The sequence below is a fragment of the Tupaia chinensis genome, unplaced genomic scaffold (genome assembly GCF_000334495.1).
Source record: "Tupaia chinensis unplaced genomic scaffold, TupChi_1.0 Scaffold144909_1, whole genome shotgun sequence".
NCBI lineage: Eukaryota > Metazoa > Chordata > Mammalia > Scandentia > Tupaiidae > Tupaia > Tupaia belangeri.
In genome coordinates, this window is record NW_006204769.1 from 1,408,359 (window position 1) to 1,430,557 (window position 22,199).

At 43.1% G+C, this 22,199-nt stretch overlaps 1 protein-coding gene and 1 pseudogene across 2 annotated transcripts in view; one reads left to right on the forward strand and one right to left on the reverse strand.

Annotated features, from left to right (window-relative positions):
• Positions 1-2,200: 2,200 nt before the first annotated feature.
• PLA1A (phospholipase A1 member A) overlaps positions 2,201-22,199 on the forward strand; it is a 38,133-nt gene continuing 18,134 nt past the window's right edge. Inside the window, exons 1-4 of one of the 2 annotated variants that reach the window (XM_006167638.3) lie at positions 2,201-2,365; positions 17,993-18,194; positions 20,965-21,142; positions 21,841-21,949. In XM_006167638.3, the coding sequence (XP_006167700.1) occupies positions 2,293-2,365; positions 17,993-18,194; positions 20,965-21,142; positions 21,841-21,949 (562 nt within the window). In that variant the 5' untranslated portion in view covers positions 2,201-2,292. The remainder of the gene's footprint in view (positions 2,366-17,992; positions 18,195-20,964; positions 21,143-21,840; positions 21,950-22,199) is intronic. The other variant, XM_006167637.3, reaches the window with a different exon arrangement.
• Positions 6,685-7,072, reverse strand: LOC106733775 (transcription initiation factor TFIID subunit 13 pseudogene; annotated as a pseudogene).

The following is a 22,199-nucleotide window of genomic DNA, read 5'->3' on the forward strand; positions in this document are numbered from 1 at the left end:
GGCGGGCCGCCCGGCCCGCGCCGCCAGTCGCAGCCTTGGCGCGGGACCTGGAGAGGCCGCGCAGGGCCCGGGGAGGCCCGCGCAGGACCCGGGGAGGCCCGCGCAGGACCCGCCGCCAGTCCAGGCCTCTTATTCTTCATAGCTGTCTGCCCAGTCAACATCTTGCACGTCTAGTCACTCCTTAGTATCTTCTCTGAGAACCTGAAAGGCTGCACCTGGGCTGGCCTCTGGTACCAGAGCAGCTGTCAGCAGTGACTTCCGCTCTTGCCCTGCTTTCACGCTCCCTCCTCGGGGCAGCAGCACTCAAGCAGTGGGATCGAGCTATACCTGGCCCCTCCAAAACTGTGATTTTTGGGATGAGCAGTTGGCGTAATGGCTGTGTCGCTGAACTCCCATGTAGTTGACCATGGCTCAAGTCCTGACCCGGTGGCCTAAACTCACGCTGTGTGTGCGTGCCCAAGATCCCGAGAGGAGAATGGAGGAGAAGGGATTGTGGCATGGCCATCTCCTCTTGGGGGTGATTTCTCACTTTCTGTCTCTCTGTCTCTTTCTGTCTTTCTGGTGCGTGCACGTACCCTATAGTAAAAATCTCTAAAAAAAAAAAAAAAACACAACTCTGTTATCCTTGTCTTCAGCCTTGATGGCGTGGTGGTACTGGTGCCTCGTCAGGAGTTGCTGCTGTAGGCTGTAAAGGTCCAGACCATGGGTCCTGGAGCTGGATTGTCCTTTTAAATTCTGACTCTGTATGATCTTGTGTGAAGTACTTAACCTCTCTGTACCCTTACAGTTGTACAAAACGTGTGTAAGGGACCAGCAATTGGTGTAACGGCTATGTTGCTGGACTCCCATGTAGTCAACAGTGGTTCGAGTTCTGGACCCAGTGGCTTAAACTCATGCCGGGCGCGTGTGCATGCATGCCCGAGATCAGGAGAGGAGAATGGAGGAGAAAAGATTGTGGTGAGGCCATCCCCCCTGGGGGGTGATTTCTCGCTTTCTGTCTCTCTGTCTCTCTCTGTCTTTCTGGCGAGCACACGCACCCTATAGCAAAAACCTCTCCAAAAAAAGAAAACAAAAAACCAAAAACAAAAACATGTGTAGATAGCAGGTACCTCATAGACTTATTTTTCAGAAATGCTAACCCTGTCCCTGCTGGTGCATTCTCTGCCTCACAAGCATGTGTTTACTGGGCCAGTCCTCTGTCCTACACCTCATTCCTCTGCATGCCTCAAATAGCTCCCTGTGGTTTTTGCCACTCCTTTGAGTGACAGGCCACTTGGTACAGTGGAACCACCCTAGTGCCAGGCCCAGTTCTGCCACTTCCACCAATAGGGTCTCTCTAGGTAATTTTCTCCCTACTGTTCCGTTTCGTTATCTGTAAATTCAGGAACCTGAACTTCTCTTTGGTAGAGGTTGGACCTTGTTTCTAGCCTCGGATTCTATGAAAGGAAAGTATTCTCCAGAGACAAACTTCACCTTCTTTTATTCTGTCCATCAAATGTACATCTTACAAGTATTCTTGGCTCAGCTCTGTGCTAGGCACTGGGGATTTGAAAGTGAAAAGACACAGTCTTGGGGCCTGCAGGTGACGTAGTGGTTAAGGCACTGGATTCCCACATGGCTGACCATGGTTCAAGTCCCAGAACCAGTGGCTTAAAAAACTCATGCCGGCGCATGTGGGTGCATGCCCAAAATTTTGAGAGGAGAATGGAGGAGAAGGGATTGTGGCCTGGTCATCCCTCCCCGGGGCGGGGGGAGGTGATTTCTCACTTTCTCTCTCTGTCTCTTTGACAAGTGCATGTACTCCGTAGCAAAAATCTTTCTCTCTAAAAAAACAAAAGGCATAGTCTTCACCCTGGGATTATACAGAGTCTTCCAAAGGAGACAAAAGCCCAGAGATAATTCCAATACTATGAGAGCTTTATATTGTTCTAGATAGTTACTTAGAGATGAAAGACTTCTGTCTTGATTACTACTAACCTTTTGTGGTGGGAAGTGGGAGAGGTACAGGAAATAGTTTACTGATAACGTTTGGCTCAGAGAGAAAGGACAATCTGTTTCAATGTCCCCTGTTTAAAACGAAAAATAGAAAAGAAAGTATATTTATTTTCATTGAGAAAAAGAAACTAAAAACTTGGAGGTTAAACAAATAGGAAAAGTTTATTTTTCTTATGGGTCATGAGGCCAGTTAATGATTAGTAAGACCCAAGAGGGCCGTTGGTGGGAGGGTGGGGTATGTGAACTCTTCGGCCTTAGGATTTTCTTTCAGACCAGCCTGAGACTTCCAGCTCTGCGATGCCCTCAGGCTTTTGGGAGAGGTGCTTCTGGTTGTGGGGGCTCCTTCTCTGGCCCAGCATTGGAAGCTCAGGTAAGCCGGGGCTCAGGCCTTGGGTGGAACTGACTTTGGGCAGTGACTGTATTTCTTCAGCTGTCTACTTAGGCAGTACTAACCATTGGAAGGTCCCCTAAAATCCTTTTGCCTCTCCTGAGGTGAATTTAAAACAAGGGAGAAAAACCCTCCCTGCTATCGTAATGAGAAAGATTCTAAACAGAATTCTTTCTTAGGTTACCAAAATTGAACTTCCCCTGCTGACTCATCTTTTCAAAACCCTTTCACCTTGCACACGAGTCAAGACGACAGAAGAACGTAAAGTTTGATTAATTCAAAAGAGTCATTTTTACCCTACAAATATCTACTTTCCCAAGACATGTTTAATTTTAAAATTTAAATTTCCCAAACTGATAGCAAGTTTGTCATTTAGGTTATTAGATGTCCTTTCTAATCCTGCCAACCAGCCACAGCTCAGGTTCATCATCTTTGAGCTGGATTATGGAAACCAGCCCCTGCTAACCACAAATGCCCTTAGAAAAATTCCCCTCCGATGTCATTTGCATTGTATCTTTCCCCTGGTAAAGAACTGCCCCATAGCTCACCTGACATGACAAATTTAACATCTCCACGTCACCCTGTGTGGTGAAGACTCCCTCCTCCCCAGCTGTGGCAGCGCCCTCAGAAAAGTCCCCTCTTTCTCACCAGCAGAACGCTTTTCTGTGTTCTCCACAGATACTTCACTCTCATTCCTCAGTTTCAGAATGTGTTCTTCCTTTTGTTTGGAATCGCTCATACTACCTTGGGTTAATTTCTGGCCTTCACATCTTCCAAGAGGGCTTCCATGATTCATGTCTCCCTTGCAACACTTCATTCCTCTTCTGTTCGGCACCCCTACCAGCTCCAAAGTTCAGTCGGCACGAGTACACTCTCTACCTGCATTCGTGGTGGCTTTTGAAAAGCACTGCTTAGCTTCAGGTGTGCTCTCTCCTGCCTCACTCACTGGCCCCCAGAAGATGCAGATTCGGGCTTCAGCCTCTTTAGCACACTGAGTCTCATACTCTATATTGGAGCAGATGCTCAGGGGAGGCCATGTGCTGAGCACACAGGGCACAGGTTCTGGGTCAAGCTAACCTGGATTTGAATCCCAGCTGTTTCCTAGTAGCCGGATGGCTTTGAAGGAGAGACTTGTCTTTACCTGTAGTTGGAGATAACCGTCACCAGTCGGACTGCTCGAAGGACCCAATGAGATAATCCATGCACAGCGTCTGACATTTTGCAGTTGCTTATTCTCTGATGATTTTATTACTGTGTGACTGCCTGGGCCGATCGAAGTAGAGGGAATAGGGCGGTCACGAACCACTTGGAGCAAAGATGGGAGGTGTCCCTGGAGGTGCCTAGGAGAGCCATGTGTGCAGCTCAGAGAGGCAGGCCCACGCGGCAGGCCTGCCTTTGCTCCTTGGCTGCTGAGGGGCTGGAACGCATCTGCTAATTGTCCTGATTTGAAGCTTGAGAAGTGGGAGGACCAAAAGCAAATCACCTTCTAACTCTTTCTAGAAGTTCATCTTTCAGAAAGCCTGGGGTCTTCAGGCACAAAGGAAAGGAGCTCAGACATCTTGACCTGGAAAACAGAGCTGGGGTCCGGACAAAGCTGATCTAGTTCCTACCTTGTGCATGGGAGGCATTCTGTTGCAGAATCCCTGGTCAGGAGGAGGCCTTATAATTACTTGTTAGCAGGGCCTCTGGGCCCATGCTCTGCCCCCTGCCTTTGTTTCCCGCTGTCTTTCTCTCCACACCCACCTAGTAAGGTATTTTCTATTTCCCATCCACTTCTCTTCCTTTTTCAGGTTAAGTGAGGATGTCACTGTTAACAGTGACAATATTTATTGAATTGATGTTTCCTGGTCTTGCTTATGGTGTAGTGGTTACATTGCTGGATTCCCACATAGCTGACTGTAGTTTGAGTCCTGGACCTGGTGGCTTCAAACTCATGCTGGGTGTGTGTGTGTGTGTGTGTGCATGCCCAAAATCCTGAGAGGAGAATAGAGGAGAAGGGATTGCAGCATGACATCCCCCCTGAGGGGGACTTCTCTCTCTCTCTCTCTCTCTCTCTCTCTCTGGTGAGCGCACATGCCCTATAGCAAAAATCTCTTTTAAAAATTTAATAAAAAATTAAACAACTTGGTGAATTGGCAGAAAAATAAATGTGTGTGTTTGGGGATGGAAAAGGATAAGCCTATGCCAAAGAGGAAAGAAAAAAGAGCAGAATTGCCTAAATGAAGTCAGTGGAAAGGAGGAAAATGAAGGTAGAGGAGAGAGCAAGGGAAAGGAAAGGGCAAGATCAAATGAACATGAAGGAAGGAGGTCCGGGAGGTCCCAAGGTGCCCGATAATAAAGAGACTCCATTGCACTGGGCAGCCGCTGACCCTATGGGCCTCTGCTTAAGGAGAGGCCATTTTCTTGGGTAGTGGCTGCACGACTTGTCAGAGCACCTACTCCCGTCTTGGTTCAGGACACCTACTCAGAAACTGTTTTAGGGCCAACCCCAAAGCATGCGGTAAAGCCCTGTGCAAATAGAGCTGGATCCCACATGGTTAGCTGCAGCTCAAATCCCGGTCCTGGCAGCTTGAAAAACACACTGGGCACATGTGCATGTGTGCTCCAAATCCTGACAGATTGTAGAAACAGAGACAAGATCATGGCCTAAATATACCTCACTGGGGTATACTTTCTCTCTGTCCCTCTTTCAAAAATCTTTGGTAAGCACAAGTGCTCTCTGGCAAATTTTCAAAATTAAAAAAAAAAAAGTTGGCTTTAGGATCCTTCTGGTTTGCCTAGGGATTTGTGGCCTGCCAAAAAAGGAAATGTTGTCCCCAGGACCTAACGCTTCAGCTGGGAGTTAACTGTCCCACAGAGAGATTATCCCAGGGATGCTCCTCTGCCTAGTTCTCCTTTCACAGGGAACCACGTATGGTGGCTACTACTTCTTGGTAACACTTTCCATTTTCTGACAAAAGAGTTTCTTAGACTGGATTCTAAGTCCCTTTCTTTAAATGACCACTTTTTACTTTCCTCTGAGAGGTTATGTTTTATCTGATTTATATTCGTTTAACTGACATAGTCGTCTTTGAGCCCTAGTATTATACTTTTTCTGCCCAGTTTCTTTATACTTTATTCCTTGTATTAACAGGATAAGAAAGCAAAAGTTTCCCTAGTATTGATTCATAGATCATATTTACAGAAAGTTCAGTTCCACAAAGAGTAACAGCGATCTCTTTAAGTGCCATTTTAATCCTTATTTTAGGCTAAGTGCAATAATAATTTAATACAATAAGCCACACCTACAGAAAAGCTGTATATTCTGAACTACAAAAGTGGTTTCCATAGCTACATGTATTTTTAGTCAAGTACACTTTTCACCACGAACAAGTACTTATAAATATGTCAATAAAACACTACTCCAAATGTTTATTCTGCTTATTAAGCAATGCCATTCCCGCTACTAAAAGCATTTATTATTTTAGAAGCTTTACTCTGTTCTGGGAAAATGAGTGAGTTCTCCTAAAATTTAAGAAGTAGTATGTTATAAGCCCTAAAAGGTTTTTTGTGGTTTTTGGAGAGGTTTTTGCTATAGGGCACATGCACGCATTAGCTTAAGCCACTGGGTTTGGGACTCGAACCATGGTCAGCTACATGAGAGTCCAGCAACATAGCCATTATGCCAACTGCTGGTCCTACCCCAAAAGGTTTTAGATCAAAAAAGCCTTCCAACATGGAAGCACTTTTAGTTTATCCAAAAACAAAACAAAACAAAAGAAAACAAAAGCGAACCACTTTTATTATATGAAGAACAGGATATTAAAAGAAATGATCTTTTAAGACAAACATTCTTACAAAAAACTGTGCATTCCAATTTCATCTCTTCAAAGGAAACAGAAACAGTTTGTCATCTCCACTACCCTCTTAGAGTACTGTCTAACGTCTTCAGAATACATTGTGAAGCACACATGTCAGTTATCACACGATAGCTGAAGATGCCATGTGGCCTTCACATAGGAACCAGCTACAGTTTAGCTTGCATGGCACAGAAGTACCGAACATATAAATATTGCTTTATCCTTTACATAGTCATCTTCAGTGGGAACTGCGTCCGGCTTGCAAGGTATTTTAGCTAATGTGTAGTCATTAGAAACGAATCGGTAATTAAATACAGTCATTTAAAGGCAGGCAATTAAAGGCTCAACTATCACTTTAAAATCCAAGACATAAAAAATGCTGCGTTTTTTTCACTTTACATAGCTAGATATCAGTACCTTTACTGTAAAAAAACAGTCATTATATATGGTTTCCCCAAAAGATCATGAAATGTCAGAAAGTACAAAAAAGGGTCGAGATCCATAGTTCGCTTCATCAAATGCTTTCCTAGCTCATTTCAATTCTTCACTCTTAGTAAGCAAGTCTTTAACCCTCGCAAACTTCCTTGGGTCCTTTTGAATCAAAAAATGACATCTTCAACTTGAACTCGATCTTGGCTTCCAGTTGGCACTGCCTTTGAGTCATTTCAGTTATGAACTCTAGGGCAAGGTCTTCAAGAATATCTGTGGACTCAGTGTAAGGATTTGGTCCTCCCCAAACCCATACGGTAATTCTTTAGGAAAAAGTCTCTTTTCCCCTGGCAACCTTCTGCACCTCCTCCAGCGTCTTCAGTTTCTTCTCAAAAGTTGAGTCTTCTTCTTCATCTGCCATCCCCACCCCCAGCTCACTAATTCAAACCTTAGTGTTTTAAACATGTAAATAGTATTATTTTCTCTTTGACTAAATCTTAGATGTATTTCACTGCAAAGGAATATATGAATATATGCGATGTATACCTACTTATCTATATAGGGTTTCTTTCCTGAAATCACAAGAAAATGTTCATAGAATTTACCTTTGTGTAAAGCAACCATGGAAGGGAAAGTTTAAATTTTTTATTTTTATTTTTATTTTTTTCAGTTTTTGCCATAGGGAGCACGTACGTGCCAAAGAGAGTGAGACAGTGAGAGGGAAAGTGAGAAATCAGCCCCCTGGGGGATGGCCACACTTTAATCCCTTCTCTATTTTCCAGGTCTGAGACTTGAACCATAATCAGCCATGTAGGAATCCAACTCTTAACCAACATGCCACCTGTTGGCCTAAATTTCTAGTTTTTAAGAGTTCAACAGAGATCACCTATCTAAAGATTATATACTACCTTCAGAACCCTTCTTCTTTGTACTATTCTAAATTGAAAAAAAAAAATAAAAAAGGAATGTAGTCTCATTACAGAAAGCTAGGAAATACATAAAAGTAGGTGGAAAAGAAATTGTTCGTAGCCCACAATCCAGACACAAAGATGTTTTACCATTTTAATGTATTTCCTTCCAACTTGCTTTACTCCTTTTTAATAAATTAAAAACATAAATTATAAGATATTTTAAGGATTTCTGATTTTCTCTCTCTCTTTGTCTCTCTCTCCCTGTGTCTTTCTCTGGTCAAAATTTAAATAAATAAATAAATAAATAAATAAATAAATAAATAAATAAAATTTTAGAAAGGGGAGGAAGGTGGTGTGGTGGTTAAGGTGATAGACACTCCGACATGGCTGACCATAGTTCGAGTCCAGGGCCTGGTGGCTTTCTTTCTTTCTTTTTTTTAGAGAGGTTTTTGCTATAGGGCATGTGCGTTCGCCAGGGAGACAGAGAAAAACAGAGAGACAGAAAGTGAGAAATCACCCTCCGGGGTGGGGGTGGCCACCCTACAATCCCTTCTCCTCCCTTTTCCTCTCGGGATCTTGGGCACATACGCACACATGCCCGGCATGAGTTTAAGCCACCGGATCTGGGACTCAAACCACGGTCGACTACATGGGAGTCCAGCGACATAGCCATTATACTAACTGCTGGTCCCAAGGTGGCTTGCTTTCTTACTTTCTCTCTCTTACTCTCTCTCTCTCTCTCTCTCTCTGTGTCTTTCTCTGGTCAAAGTTCAAATAAATAAATAAAAATACTTTAAGAAAATACTATTTCAGTAAATAATATGGTAGTTTTGTATCAAACATACTACCATCCAGGTTTAATAAATGTTATTATTTTTGCTTCAAATTTTTTCTTTTTTTCCTTTTTTCTTTAGGTTTTTGCCATAGGGCATGTGTACTTGCTGAAGAGAGACAGAGAGAGAAAGTGAGAAAACACCCCCAGGGGGCATGGCCACACCACAATCCCTTCTTTTCCAGTCTCCTCTAGGGATTTTGGGCATACACAGACACACACAGGGTCGGCGTGAGATTTAGGCTTCCGGGTCTAGGATTCGAACTTTCGTTGACTAGGGAGTTCCACGGCATAATCATGACACCATCTGCTGGTTCCTTGTTAGCTGTATCAAAGGCTTTTAAAATCTGGAATGAGTTTATGATCTACTAATTGATTTTATTGACTATATTTGGAAACACCTGATTTCTTTATATATTTAAGTATTTTGTTTATTTCTAAGTAAGCTTTTTTTTTTTTTTTTTTGAGAGGTTTTCACTATAGGGCGCGTGCGCTCACCAGACAGACAGAGAAAGACAGAGAGGCAGAAAGCGAGAAATCACCCCCCCGAGGGGGGATGGCCACGCTGCAATCCCTTCTTTTCCATTCTTCTCTCGGGATCTTGGGCATGCAGGCACACGCGCCCAGCATGAATTTTAAGCCACCGGGTCCGGGATGCAAACCTCGGTTGACTACATGGGAGTCCAGTGACATAGCCATTACGCTAACTGCTGGTCCCTTTAAGTAAGCTTTCTTCTGAAATACAACATCTATACAGAAAAGTTCACGAATTATTACTACACAGATAGATTTTCAGATTAAATTTGTATAACTATCATCAGAGCAAGAAAAGCAATAAAGAGTATCAAGATTCTAAAACCCATTCCTTATTCCTCACTAGTTGCTGCTACCCAAAGGTGACTATTATCTTGACGTCTGACAAACTAGATTAGTTTCATTTTAATTCAGTGAGAAGTTCGATTTTGACCTCTCCCACACACACTTTCCCCACCTCCCTCCCTCTATCCATCCCCCTCCATCTTCACACTCCACCAATTCAGGAAGTCAGTCCAGTTGGGTTGTCTGGTCTCTTACTAGTGAGGCCTTGTCTTTCCATGCAGTCTCCCTATATAAAGCTATAGCCCCAGGCACTAAGTCAGTTTTTTGTTTTTAGCTTCCTTCCAACATTGGGGAACCCCTCTCTAGCTCCGGCTACCTAGGCCAGCCTGGTGCTGTTTGCCCCAGAGCACTGCGAAGAGGCCAGTCCTTGCAGCCACTGCCTTCTCTCAGACTGGAATTCAGCACTATTTTGCATTTCTGTTCTTTTTCTTGTTTGTAGAGATATTTTTATATTTGAGTTCATCAATTCCTTTTTTCTTTTCTTTTTGTTTTTTTGAGAGGTTCTTGCTATAGGGCATATGCACTCATTGGAGAGACAGAAAATGAGAAATTACCACCTGGAGTGTATGGCCATGCCACAATCCTTTCTCTTCCATTCTCTTCTCAGGATTTTGGGCATGCATGCACATGTACTTTGCGTGAGTTTTAAGCTGTCAGGTCCAGGACTCAAACTGTGGTCAACTGCATGGGAGTCCAGTGATATAACCATTATCCATCTGCTGGACCCTTTCTATCTGATACTCATCTATCATTGTTCTTTGGTTGAAGTGATGGTTTGAAGGAGCATCTGAACATTGTTCACTGTTCTGCATTATTGAACAATCAAGTTTTATCATCTTTAAATATTGATAAGTATTTCTCTCCCTTTTCAAACTTCGTAACTTTTTCTTTATTTTATTGTCTTGTTTCACTGGCTAAAGCTGGGACCACCAATACAATATGTAATAGAGGTGGTGATAGAAGATAGTCTTGTTTGTTCCCCATTCTAAATGGAATGTTTCTATGTTTCATTAAGTCTGATGTTTCTTATAGGCTTTTATGTTAAGCAGTGTTGCATGTTCTTTTTTCTGTATCTGTTCAGATGAGCGCATGCTTTTCTTCTTTAGTTTGTTTCCATGTGAATTATGTTAATACATTTTAGTAATACTTATAACTTTTTACTTACCTATAATCTGTTGTACATCTTTGTGAGGAGCTATATGGTTTTTCAAAGCATGTGTACAGTGTATGATAAATCAAATCAAAGATATTGGGAACCAGCAGTTAGCGTAATGGCTATGTCGCTGGACTCCCACATAGTCGACCGCGGTTCGCATCCTGGACCCGGTGGCTTAGAACTCACGCCGGGTGCGTGTGCGTGCGTGCCCAAGATTCCAAGAGGAGAATGGAGGAGAAGGGATTGCGGCATGACCATCCCCTCGGGGGGTGATTTCTCGCTTTCTGTCTCTATGTCTCTCTCTGTCTGGCGAGCGCACGTGCCCTATAGCAAAAAATAAAAACCTCTCCAAAAAAAAAAAAGATATAAACATATTTGCCATCTCCAGCATTTATCATTACATGATGTTGTGCATATTCAAAATTCACTCTACTGGATTTTTGGGGAAGTATATAATAAATTGTCGCCTATGTTCTTTACTCTGCTGTGGAACACTGTTCTTTAAACTGTTCTATTGTTTACATGTACTCTGTGTCTTTAAGTTAATTTCTCCCCATCTCCCTCCCTAAGCAGTTTCTAGTACCTATTACTCTCTATTTCTATGCTATTGGATTTTTTTAGCTTCTGCTAATGAATGAAGACATTTGGTATTTATTTTTTATTAAAGCATTTTTAAAATTAATAGTGAGTACATGCATGTACACAAGAGAGACAGAGAGAAGGCATCCTCGACAGGGTCTTATCACATTACTGTCTCCTTCCCCAGTCTCCCAACTCATCAGGCTCTTGGGCCTGTGGATATGCTCCTGTCATGTTCTAGGCTGACCTGATCAGAGCTTTGAACTAGTTGGCATGTGGCTTCCAGCACTGCAGTTCAGTACACTACAGACTATGTCACCAGGCTGGCCAGCTCTACGTATTAGTTAAGTAGGAGACATACAGTATTTGTCTTTCATAGCCTGACTTATTTAACTTAGCATTATATCTTCTAGGTTCATCCCCTTGTTTCAAATGACAAAAGTTCTTTCTCCTTTTTCTAATAGTGGAATAGTAGTCTATTGTGTATATTTGCCTTTTCTTGATCCATTCATTGTTTGCTGGGCACTTAGGTGCATTTCATTCCTTAGCTACTGTGTGAATATACTACAATAAACGTAGATGTGCACCTATCTCTTCAACAGATTGATTTCCTACCATTTGGATATATACCCAATAGTGGAACTAATGGGTTGAATGGTAGTTTTATTGTTAATTTTTTGAGGAACCTCCATATTGGTTTCCATTGGGTCTGTACCAATCGACATTCTTCGCCAAAGTGCAAGAGGTTTTCTTTTCTCCATATCCTCTCCAGGACTTGTTGTTCTTTGTGTTTTTTTGACAGTAGCCATTCTGAATGGGTAGGGTAATACTTCAATATGGTTCTGATTTGCATTTCCCTTGTGACTGATGATATTGAATATTTGTATATGCTTTATGGACATTTTATTAATATATTTTCTAATGCTAAAACATCCTTTTCTTTCTTGGATTAAACCTTGCTTGGCCATGATGTATTTTTTGTTCATGTTATCCTTGGTGGATTTTAAAAAGTATATTTATTTATTTATTTATTTAATTTTTTATTATTATTAATTTTTTAATTTGGCCACAGAGAGAAAGAGAGAAAGAAAGAGAAAGTGAGAAAGTAAGCCACCAGGTCCAGCACTCGAACTGCAGTTGTCCACATGGGAATCCAGTCCCTTAACCACCACGCCACTTGCTGGCCTCTCCTTGATGGATTTTGATTTTCCAATATTTTATCTAAAATTTTTGTATCTATGTTTATAAGTCAAATTGGCCTTTATCTTTTCTTTCTCTTTCTGTCCTTGACCAGTTTTGATACCTCAATTTTTCTTACAGAATGAGTTGATGTTCTGTCTCCTCGTTTCTATTCTCTGAAACAATGTGTATAAGATAATGTGAAGATAAAATTTATCTAGAAAAAAGGTTGATACACGAAATTTTAAAATAAGGGACAGAGAACTATGAGGGAGAGGGGATGGCTGGCCGGCCTGCTTCCCAATTACGATTATTCCCTATTGACCACATGGCTGACTTTCACAAGACAGTCTTTCTCAGGACCGTTCTAGGTTTTCAGACTCCCTTAAGCTAATGAACCGACTGAACCGACTATCATCACGGTCATAAGTTGCTTCAGACAGCCTCCGCTTGCGACCTTTCACCCAAACCTGTCTCTCCCCCCTTTTGCGTAAGATCCTCCTCTGTTACGGGTAACCAGTGTGAACTCTTTCAGAACAATGTCCATGTATTATAACCCTTTTGCTTGTAGTAAAGACCCTACCCAGCCTTCTCAGGGTCTGTGGGCGTGTTGCTATTCCCATCTGGTCATAGTGCTGGTGGGTCTGACTGCCTGCCCCATGGTCTGACCCTTTTCCAGTGCTAGCTTTGTGAGACCAATATCTACCTTTTTCCTTATAACTTTTGATTAATAGTTGCTCTTTTTGGTTTGACAATAGGGACAGCAGGATTGGTAGAAGTCCTCTGTAAAACTGTCTGGCCTGGGTCCAGTAGGTGGTGGGTTAGAGTGCTGGATCCCACATGATTGACCACCGGGTTGGAGTTCCAGACCCTGTGCCTTGAGACTCACGTGGGGTGCCTGTGCGCACTCAAAAATCTTGAGAGGAGAATGAGGAGAAGGGATTGTGGTGTGGCCATCCCCCCTGAGGGAGTGATTTCTCACTTTTCCTCTCTCTCCTCCTCTCCCTCTACAGTGCATTCCCTATAGCAAACCCTAAAAAAAAAAAATAAATAAATAAATAAATAAAAAAATCTGGCCTGTTAAGAATTTGTTTTTTTTTTTTGGAGAGATTTTCACTGTAGGGCGCGTGCGCTCGCCAGACAGACAGAGAGAGACATAGAGACAGAAAGCGAGAAACCACCCCCCAGGGGGGATGGTCACGCCGCAGTCCCTTCTCCTCCATTCTCCTCTCAGGATCTTGGGCACGCATGCACACGCGCCCGGCGTGAGTTTTAAGCCACCGGGTCCGGGACACGAACCGCGGTCGACTACGTGGGAGTCCAGCGACATAGCCATTACGCTAACTGCTGGTTCCCGAGAATTTTTTTTTTTTTTAAGAAATTTTGATGGCTAACTTTAAAATTACTGTTTCAATTCCTTTATACTACAGTTTTACATTTGACTTTCTGATTTTTCTTTCTTGGGAAATTTTACTTTTTCTATGAAGTTATTCATTTTCCAGGGAAATAGTCATATTTTTAACTTTTGGGTGGGTATAAACATGTGCTTTTATGGTCTGAAAAACACCACTGTGTCAATATTTACATCCTCCTTTTATTCTTGATATTGTTTACTTGTCATTTTCCTCCTTTTTTCTTCATCTTATCAAAAGTACATCTAGTTTATTATTCTTTTCAAAGAACTTGTTTTGGGGGTTTATTGTATGTTAAAGTGGTCTTTGTTGTGGGTTGTGAAAAAACTCATAAACTGAGAGAGAAAGCAGATAAAAAAGGTTTATTTACTTTTCAAGAGAGGAAAGGGGCCCTGAAGGGTGGAGGGAGGAGCTTTTACTGGGACTTTAGGAAAGGGGGTGTTACAGTGGGGTAATTAGTGTGATCCTGGGACAGGACATCTGGTGGTCCTTGGGTTGTTTTGTTATCTCTGGGTATCATATCTGGCTGCTGTAGTCTGTTTTTAGTTTTGGTGCCAATTGTAGACAGATGTTACAATCTTTATGTCTGAAGGCAAGAACTTAGAAAATACAAGGTCAGCCATCTGCAATGAAGTCAAGAAAGGACCAGCTAATTTGTGGTGGGAAAGGGAGGAGGAGAAAGAATGTCTGAAGCACCTGGGAGTTGTGAGTGGACTCTTCAGACCAGCAGATGGCATAGTGGTTAAGGCACTGGACACTCCTCAAATCCCAGACCTGGTGGCTTGCTTTCTCACTTTCCCACTCTCTTTCTCTCCCTGTGTCTCTCTGACCAAATTAAAATAAATTAATGAATAAATAAAATTAAATAAATAATTAAAAAACAAAACCTACAGCACAAGTGAGATACTGAGTTAACCCTTTCTAATCCTGAAGGTACCCAGGGAACATTTAACTCTTTCACTGTATGTGGCAGGCACTATTCTAGGCAGTAGCCTGAACAAAATAGTAAAAGTCCCTGCCTTGTTCACAAGTATATTCTGTTGTGGGGAGACAGTCAATAAACAGTAAGCACAGGAAATTATAAATTCTGTAGTAGATTAGTAGATGATTGTTAATTAGAAGATGATTGCTTGGGGACCAGCAGGTGGCATGGTGGCTAAGGTGCTGGACACTCCCACATGGCTCACCACGGTTCAAGTCCTGAACCTGGCGGCTTGCTTTCTCACTTTCTCTCTTTCTCTCTCTCTGTGTCTCTGGTCAAATTTAAAATAAATGAATAAATAAATAAAATTTTAAAAGAAAAAGAAGATGATTGCTATACAAACAACTATTAGGTCGTTAGAAAAGTCATGATGTATTTTTCTATGCAAAAATGCATCATGATTTTTCTGATGGCCCAATAGATCAGGGTAAGGCCTATTAAGAGAACCTGGATGAGGAACATAAGCAAGTTACAATTTAAAGAGGGTAGCTAGAGCAGAGAAGGTGATATTTGACAAGTAAAGACCTGAAGAAGGAAAGCCATGTAGAAAGCTAAGGGGAAAACGTTCCAGGCAGAAGGAACAGTCAGTGCAAAGATCCCCAGGCAGGAAGAGCAAGGAGGACACGAGCTGGCATGGAGTAAGCAAGTATTATTATTTTTTGGAGAAGTTTTTGCTATAGGATGTATGCACTCGCCAGAAAGACATAGAGAGACAGAGAGACAGAAAGCGAGAAATCACCTCCTGGGGGGATGGCCATGCTGCAATCCCTTCTCCTCCATTCTCCTCTCAGGATCTGGGAAACACACACATACACGCCCGGTGTAGTGTAAGCCACCAGGTCCAGGTCTTGAACTACGGCAGTTGACCACATAGGAGCCCAGCGACCTAAACAATATGCCATCTGCTGGTCCCGAAATTATTTATTTAATTCCAATTGCTATTATTATTTTTAATTTTACCAGACAGAGACAGAGAGAAAGGGAAAGCAAGAAAACAACCCCCCAGGTCCAGGACTCGAACCATGGTGGACCATGTGGAAATCCAGCGCCTTTAACCACCACACCACATGCTGGCCCCAGATTTATTATTTCTTTATAGAGAGAAAGAAAGAGAGAGAACTCCAGCCTCAGTCGGCTTCCAGTCATGGCACACACATGCCTGGCATGCCTGGGCCACTGAGGGAGATCTCCAGACACAAACCCAGAACAATCCCCTGTGAGTCAGACTCACAGAGCATCACATTTTACCACTGCACCACCATCTGGCCCCCACCATTTATTTACTTTTTTAAAAGGATAATTGTGGCTACTGTATTGCAAATAGACCGAAGGGAACCAGAGTGAAGGCAAGAAAAGCAGGTATGGATTAAGTGTTGATTTTGAGAGATGATGGTGGCTTGCATGAAGTTGGTAGCCATGTAGGTGGTGACAATGGTTGGATTCTGAATATTTAATTCGAATAGTAGAGCCAACGGGATGGACTTACCATTTCTGTGTGGGATGTGAGAGAAAAGGAAGAACCAAAGATGACTCCAGGAAGCCTGGCCTGAGAAACTACAAGGACTGAATTGCTAACAATGTCATTCATATTTCATTGTTTTCTGTTTTTTTTTCTAGTTTTAACTATTACCCTTACATATTTACCCCTGTATTTTACAGAGTTGTTCTGTTCTTATCTGAGTTAAAAGATTTACCCAATTTAAATCTTTCCCTTTCCCCCTCTACTATTTGCATTTAAGGCTATATATTTACTCCTGTTTAAAGATAAACTTGGGTACCAGCAGGTGGTGTGATGTTTAAGACACTGGAAGTCACATGGCCGACTCTGTGGTTGGAGTCTTGGACCTGGCAGCCTGAAAAACACACTAGGCACACGTGTGTAGGCCACAAATCCTGAGAGGAGAATGGAGGAGAAGGGATTGTGGCAAGGCCATCCTTCCTTGGGGGAAGGTGGTGATTTTTCATTTTCTCTCTTTCTCTGGTGAGTACATGTGTCCTATGGAAAAATATATATAAAATAAAATAAGATATACTTAGACAAGTACTATGGCCTAGTAGTTAAGGAAGCCAGATCCCACATGGCTGACTGTGGTTCTAATCCTGACCTCAGTGGCTTAAGAAACATGCCGGGTGCATGTACATGCATGCCCCAAATCCTGACAGGATAGAGTAAAGGAGAAGGGATTGTGACATGACCATGCCCCAATGGAGGTGCTCTCTCCCTCTCTCTCCATCTCTTTCACTCTGTGAGAGCACATACTCTCTGGTAATGGAAAAATGAAAGTAAATTTAGTGTCATTAAAATTTTAATGAATGCATTTAAGCCAACAATGATTCATGAATTAGGCAGCTCCAGGCCTCAAGCAGTTCAAAGCTTCATTGAAGGACTCTGAGGGGAGAAGTTTTCGAGCCTAGTCCCCAGAGCAATTGTTCATTCAGTTACCCGGAATTTTTGTTTGTTTGTTTGTTTTTGTTTTGTAAGTTTCTATTAGTTTGCTAGGGCTACCATAGGAAGTGCCCAGAAAAGGTGGCCAAAATAACGAATGTACTGTCTCTCAGTTCTGGAGGCCAGAAGTCTGAGATCAAGGGGCTCACAGGGTTGGTTTCTTCTGAGGGCCATGAAAGAAGGGTTCATTACAGGCCTCTGTCCTTGGCTTGTAGATGATCACCTACTCCACGTCTCTTCACATCACCTTTCCTTTGTCTGTGTCCAGATTTCTTTTTCTTATAAAAACATTAGTCATATTGAATTAGGGCCCTGGTTGCCTCATTTTAAATTAATAATCTTTATAAAGACCCTGTCTCCAAATACAGATGCCAGCAGGTGGTGTGGAGGTTAAGGGGCCTGGATCCCACATGGCCAACTGTACAATTTTAGACCCAGATCCAATACCTTAAAAATTGCTATGAGTGTGTATGTGTGTGTGTGCGCCCAAAGTCCTCAGAGGAGAATGGAAGAGAAGAAATTGCAGCATGACCATCCCCTTAGGGGGTGATTTCTCACTTTCCCTCAACAAACAAACAAACAAACAGAACAACAAAATAAAAACAAAACAAAGAACAGGTATGTCTCCAAATGCAGGCGTGTTATAAGATACTGGGAGTTGAGACTTCAACATATGAATGAGGGTGGGGGCAAAGGACTCCCTCTAGTTCATAACAATAGCCAGTTTGCTAAACCCTTCAATCCCCTCTATGGAGCAAATGGACATTCTCTGGTATTTTATCTTTAGGCCTGAAAAACATTCATGGATTTTGGTTAAGAAGTGATGTAACCTTCATAAGTGAGTGATTATTGTACCAGCTTTTTATAATAACCCCCTGCTGTAAGCCTCTGCTTTTTCCTTCCAAGAACATCTTCCTTATAAAAACTGACTTGACCTTGGATTCTCTTGCTTTGTTTTCCTCTAGGGGATGCACCGACTACCCTACAGCCCAAATGCACCGACTTCCAGAATGCCAACCTTCTCCGAGGCACCAACCTCCAAGTCCAGTTTCTCCTCTTTACCCCTTCAGACCCCAGCTGTGGGCAGCTAGTGGAGGAAAGCAGTGACATCCAGAACTCCGGGTTCAATGCCTCTCTGGGAACCAAGCTAATTATCCATGGATTCAGGTGGGAGCTGACCAACCAATAGGAACTCCTCAGATAAGGGCTATAGAGTGCCTGCAACACCATAGGAAGTTGATAAGGATCAAGAGGAAGGAGGAAGGAGGAATGGAATCACTTACCTCACGAGTTCTATTCCTCACATCTTGCTGTCTTGAAAGGTGTCTCACATCACTGTGCACACATATCACGTTGTTCATTCTTGGCGGTCATATGCATAAGTCCCTCAGTCTTGTCCACACACTCAAAGACAGCACATATATGTGACCCTGGATGAGTCGCTCGATGCATGGAGACTCACTTTCCATATCTGAACTAAAGGGGAGAATGTAGGGATGGTCTCACCTGCAGTGTGGATTGCATGAAGTGATTCATCTCAGACAATGAGGTTGCAGGCCTTGCACAGTCACTCTGGACTCGGGGGTAACAACATGGCGTTTCTACCCACAGTTCTATCTTCTCTTCTTTGCTTCTTCCCTAGCTTCATGCCCAAGTAACTTCCATTTATGGGTGCTACTTCCATCATACTCAGAGAGGTTAGCATTTCTTAGGAGCTGGTCCCTTCTCTTCAGTCATTTCTGATACCCCACTATCCAAATGTTGTAATTCGTAGTCACCGAGACTCCATGCACTCACCATCTCCCCTTCCAACATCTTTTCTCAATAGCCTGCTGACAAGGCCAGAAACAGAGAAAGGTTTCTGGAAGGAAGGAGGAACGGAGTCTGGTGAAACAGTGGCAATATGGAGCAGGGAGTGCTACCATCGGTGCTTCCAACGATGGGACACAAAGGCGCCACACCGAGGACCACCTTCTCTTGATCTCGGGCCTCTCTGTTTCTCAGACCCCTGGACTCCTTACGCTCTCAGGCATCTCTTCTCTGTGCCAGTCTGTCCTCTAGCAAACCTTACACTCAGCCCATCTGTGGCTGAGTCCAGCTCATCGGGCAGTCACTGTCTGTTCCTAAGCCCCCCAAACCACGTTCCACAGCACACACCCGGTCTGTGCCCCTCTGTCCAAAGAGCACTCTTTCACCATTCCTATGTAGGGGCCATCAAGAAAACGTCTTTCCTAATTCCAATCTGCTGGGAAATAGTCTGAAATTTTTTCTATCATTTTCCTTTGTCTAAAAAAGTCCCACTATATGGTAAGTTCCAGAAGGATAGGAACTGTATCCTGCTATCTTTATTTCTTGGAAAGTACCTAGCACAGTGCCCGTAGGCCCTCACTATGTGTTTGTTGAATGAATGAAAGAATGAATGAATGAAAACTTCCTTAAGAAGCAAGCCTATATTCTAGTATGAGAATTAAGATTGCAAACCGTTGGCCAGCCTGGTGGTACAGTCAGTAGCAAACTGAACTGCAGTACTGGAAGCCACATGGCCAGCTGTGGGTTCAGATCCCCAGATAACTTGAAAATATGATGAGCACGTACACACAAGAGCTTGACAAGCTAGAGAGCCAGGGAAAAAAAAAATCGCAGTATAAGACCCCACAAAGGGTGTACTCTTTCTTTCTCTCTTCTGTGCACATTCACTCTCTATCATGAATAAAATAAACAGACATTTTAAAAGATGTTATATATTTAAAAAACTAGATAGTAATCTTGACTTTAGAATAAAAGTTATCTTTTTAAAATAGAATTATATTTAACTTTAATTTATTTATTTATTTTTAAAATTTGACCAGAGTGGGACAGACTGAGAGAGAGAGAGAGAGGGAAAGTGAGAAAGCAAACCATGAGGTCCAGGACTCAAACCATTGTCGGCCATGTGGGAGTTCAACACCCTTAACCACCATGTCACCTGCTGGTCCCAAAAGCTATCTTTTCTAAATGTGCCAGAAGGTGTGTGTACTCACTAGAGAGAGAGAGAGCGGAGCAGGAAAGCACCCCCAATGGGACATTGTCACACCACACTGCTCTCTCCCCCATCTTTTCTTCCTGCTGGGGTTTTGGGCATGCATGCACATGTGCCCAGCATGTTTCTCAAACTGCTGGTCCAGGACTCCAACTAGTGATTGGCCATGTGGGATCCAGTAGCCTTAACCACCAGTCCACAGGCTGGCTAGCTTTTTATTTTCTATAAATAACACAGAGGCAGCACAGTACACAAGGCTTATATAGTTGATGCCTTGTACAAGGGTGTCTGACTGAAGGCTGGCGAGGCCAAAATCTGACCTAACATGAGGTTGCTTGTTCTAAAACAAAGGCAGCCCTTTCTTTTTTCTTTCTTTCTTTCCCTTTCTTTCTTTCTTTCTTTCTTTCTTTTTTTCTTTCTTTCTTTCTTTCTCTCTCTTTCTTTCTTTTAGAGAGAGATTTTTGCTATAGAGCACGTGCACTAGATGGAGAAGCAGAAAGTGAGAAATCACCCCCCAGGAGTGATGGCCACACTGCAATCCCTTCTCCTCCATTCTCCTCTCAGGATTTTGTGCACACATGCACATGCACCTGGTGTGAGTTTTAAGTTTCCAGGTCCAGGGCTCGAACTGTGATCTACTAATGGGAGTCCAGCAATGTAACCATTATGCAGAGAATGCCCTGGTCCCAAAAGGTGGCCTTTTATAATGTACACAAAGGCTCCATGTGTTCCTGCCGGAAGCCTGGCAACTCTGGAATGCTGTCCCCTCTATGCTGAAAGAGCTGTGTGATCTACTCCTCGTGTCCCCTCTTTTGTAGTTGTGACTTTTCTCCTAGATTTGGGATAACGGAGAGTTCCATGACAATGGATGTCAGCTTGGCAGATAATTTTCCTATCTTTTCTTGGCTCCATGTCTAGGGCTTTAGGAACAAAGCCTTCTTGGATTGATAAATTCATCAGAGCCCTTCTGCGTGTAGCAGATGCTAACGTGGTTGCCGTGGACTGGGTTTACGGGTCTACAGCGGTCTACTTCTCAGCTGTGGACAATGTGGTGAAGCTGAGCCTTGAGATCTCCCGTTTTCTCCACAAACTCCTGGTAGGTGCAGAATCGTTCAGGGTGACTTTTTGCTTCTTGAGGAGAGAGGGGTCTGAAAGGAGAAAGTGCTGCAGGTGGGGGTTTAGGATGGAAGCAGAGCCAACCAGTGGCTTGTTGGACTTCAGTTCAAATCTTGACTTGGCCACGTGGCGTGAGGGCATTGGCCAGGTTATTGAACCTCTCTGAGCCTCCTGTTTATCTTCTGCAAAACGTGCCATTGAGAGGCTGGCAGGTGGTGTGGTGGTTAAGGTGGTTGGACTTCCACACAGCTGACTGCAGTTTGATTCCTGGACCTGGCAGCTTGCTTTTTCACTTTCCTTCTCTCTCCCTGTCTCTCTCTAGTCAGCTTCAGAAACATTAAAAAAAATGACAATGAATAAAATTAATTAAAACAATTCCTTTTTAAAAAAAGGTATGATTGCATATCAGACAGTGAGTGTGGGTTGCCTGGCATTTAGTAGTCTTTCAGGAGGGTAGGGCTAGGCACTGAAAGGAAAATGAGGGGATTATCAGGGTGGGGAAGCCCAGAACAACAGTGAGTGACCCACAGATGAGACTTCTGCCCTTACTTTCCAAAGCGTGTGGTGGGTGTGTCACGCTCAAGGCCTTCAGCTTCAGAAGCTACCGGGCAATGTGGGTGGCTGGGCGGCCAGGGTTGCCGTGGCCACAGTAAAACTCACTGATGATTCCCCTTCTAGGTTCTGGGTGTGCCGAAGTCCTCGATCCACGTCATTGGTGTTAGCCTGGGGGCCCACGTTGGGGGCATGGTGGGACATTTCTACAAGGGCCAGTTGGGACGAATCACAGGTAACCTTCCTCCCTGCCTGTTCCCACAGAGTTGATGTAGAGAATGTCCCGGAAATGCCAATTCCTAGGCTGTCAGAACAGAATATTGAGCCTTTGTTCATAAGATCAAACCATCCAATCAGAACAGGATATTGAGCCTTTGTTCATAAGATCAAACCATCTATCACCACCAACATTTAGTTACCATGGTGGTTTTGCATACAATGGTATCATGTTATTGCATGGTCTCTAATATCACTGTAAGAGGTCA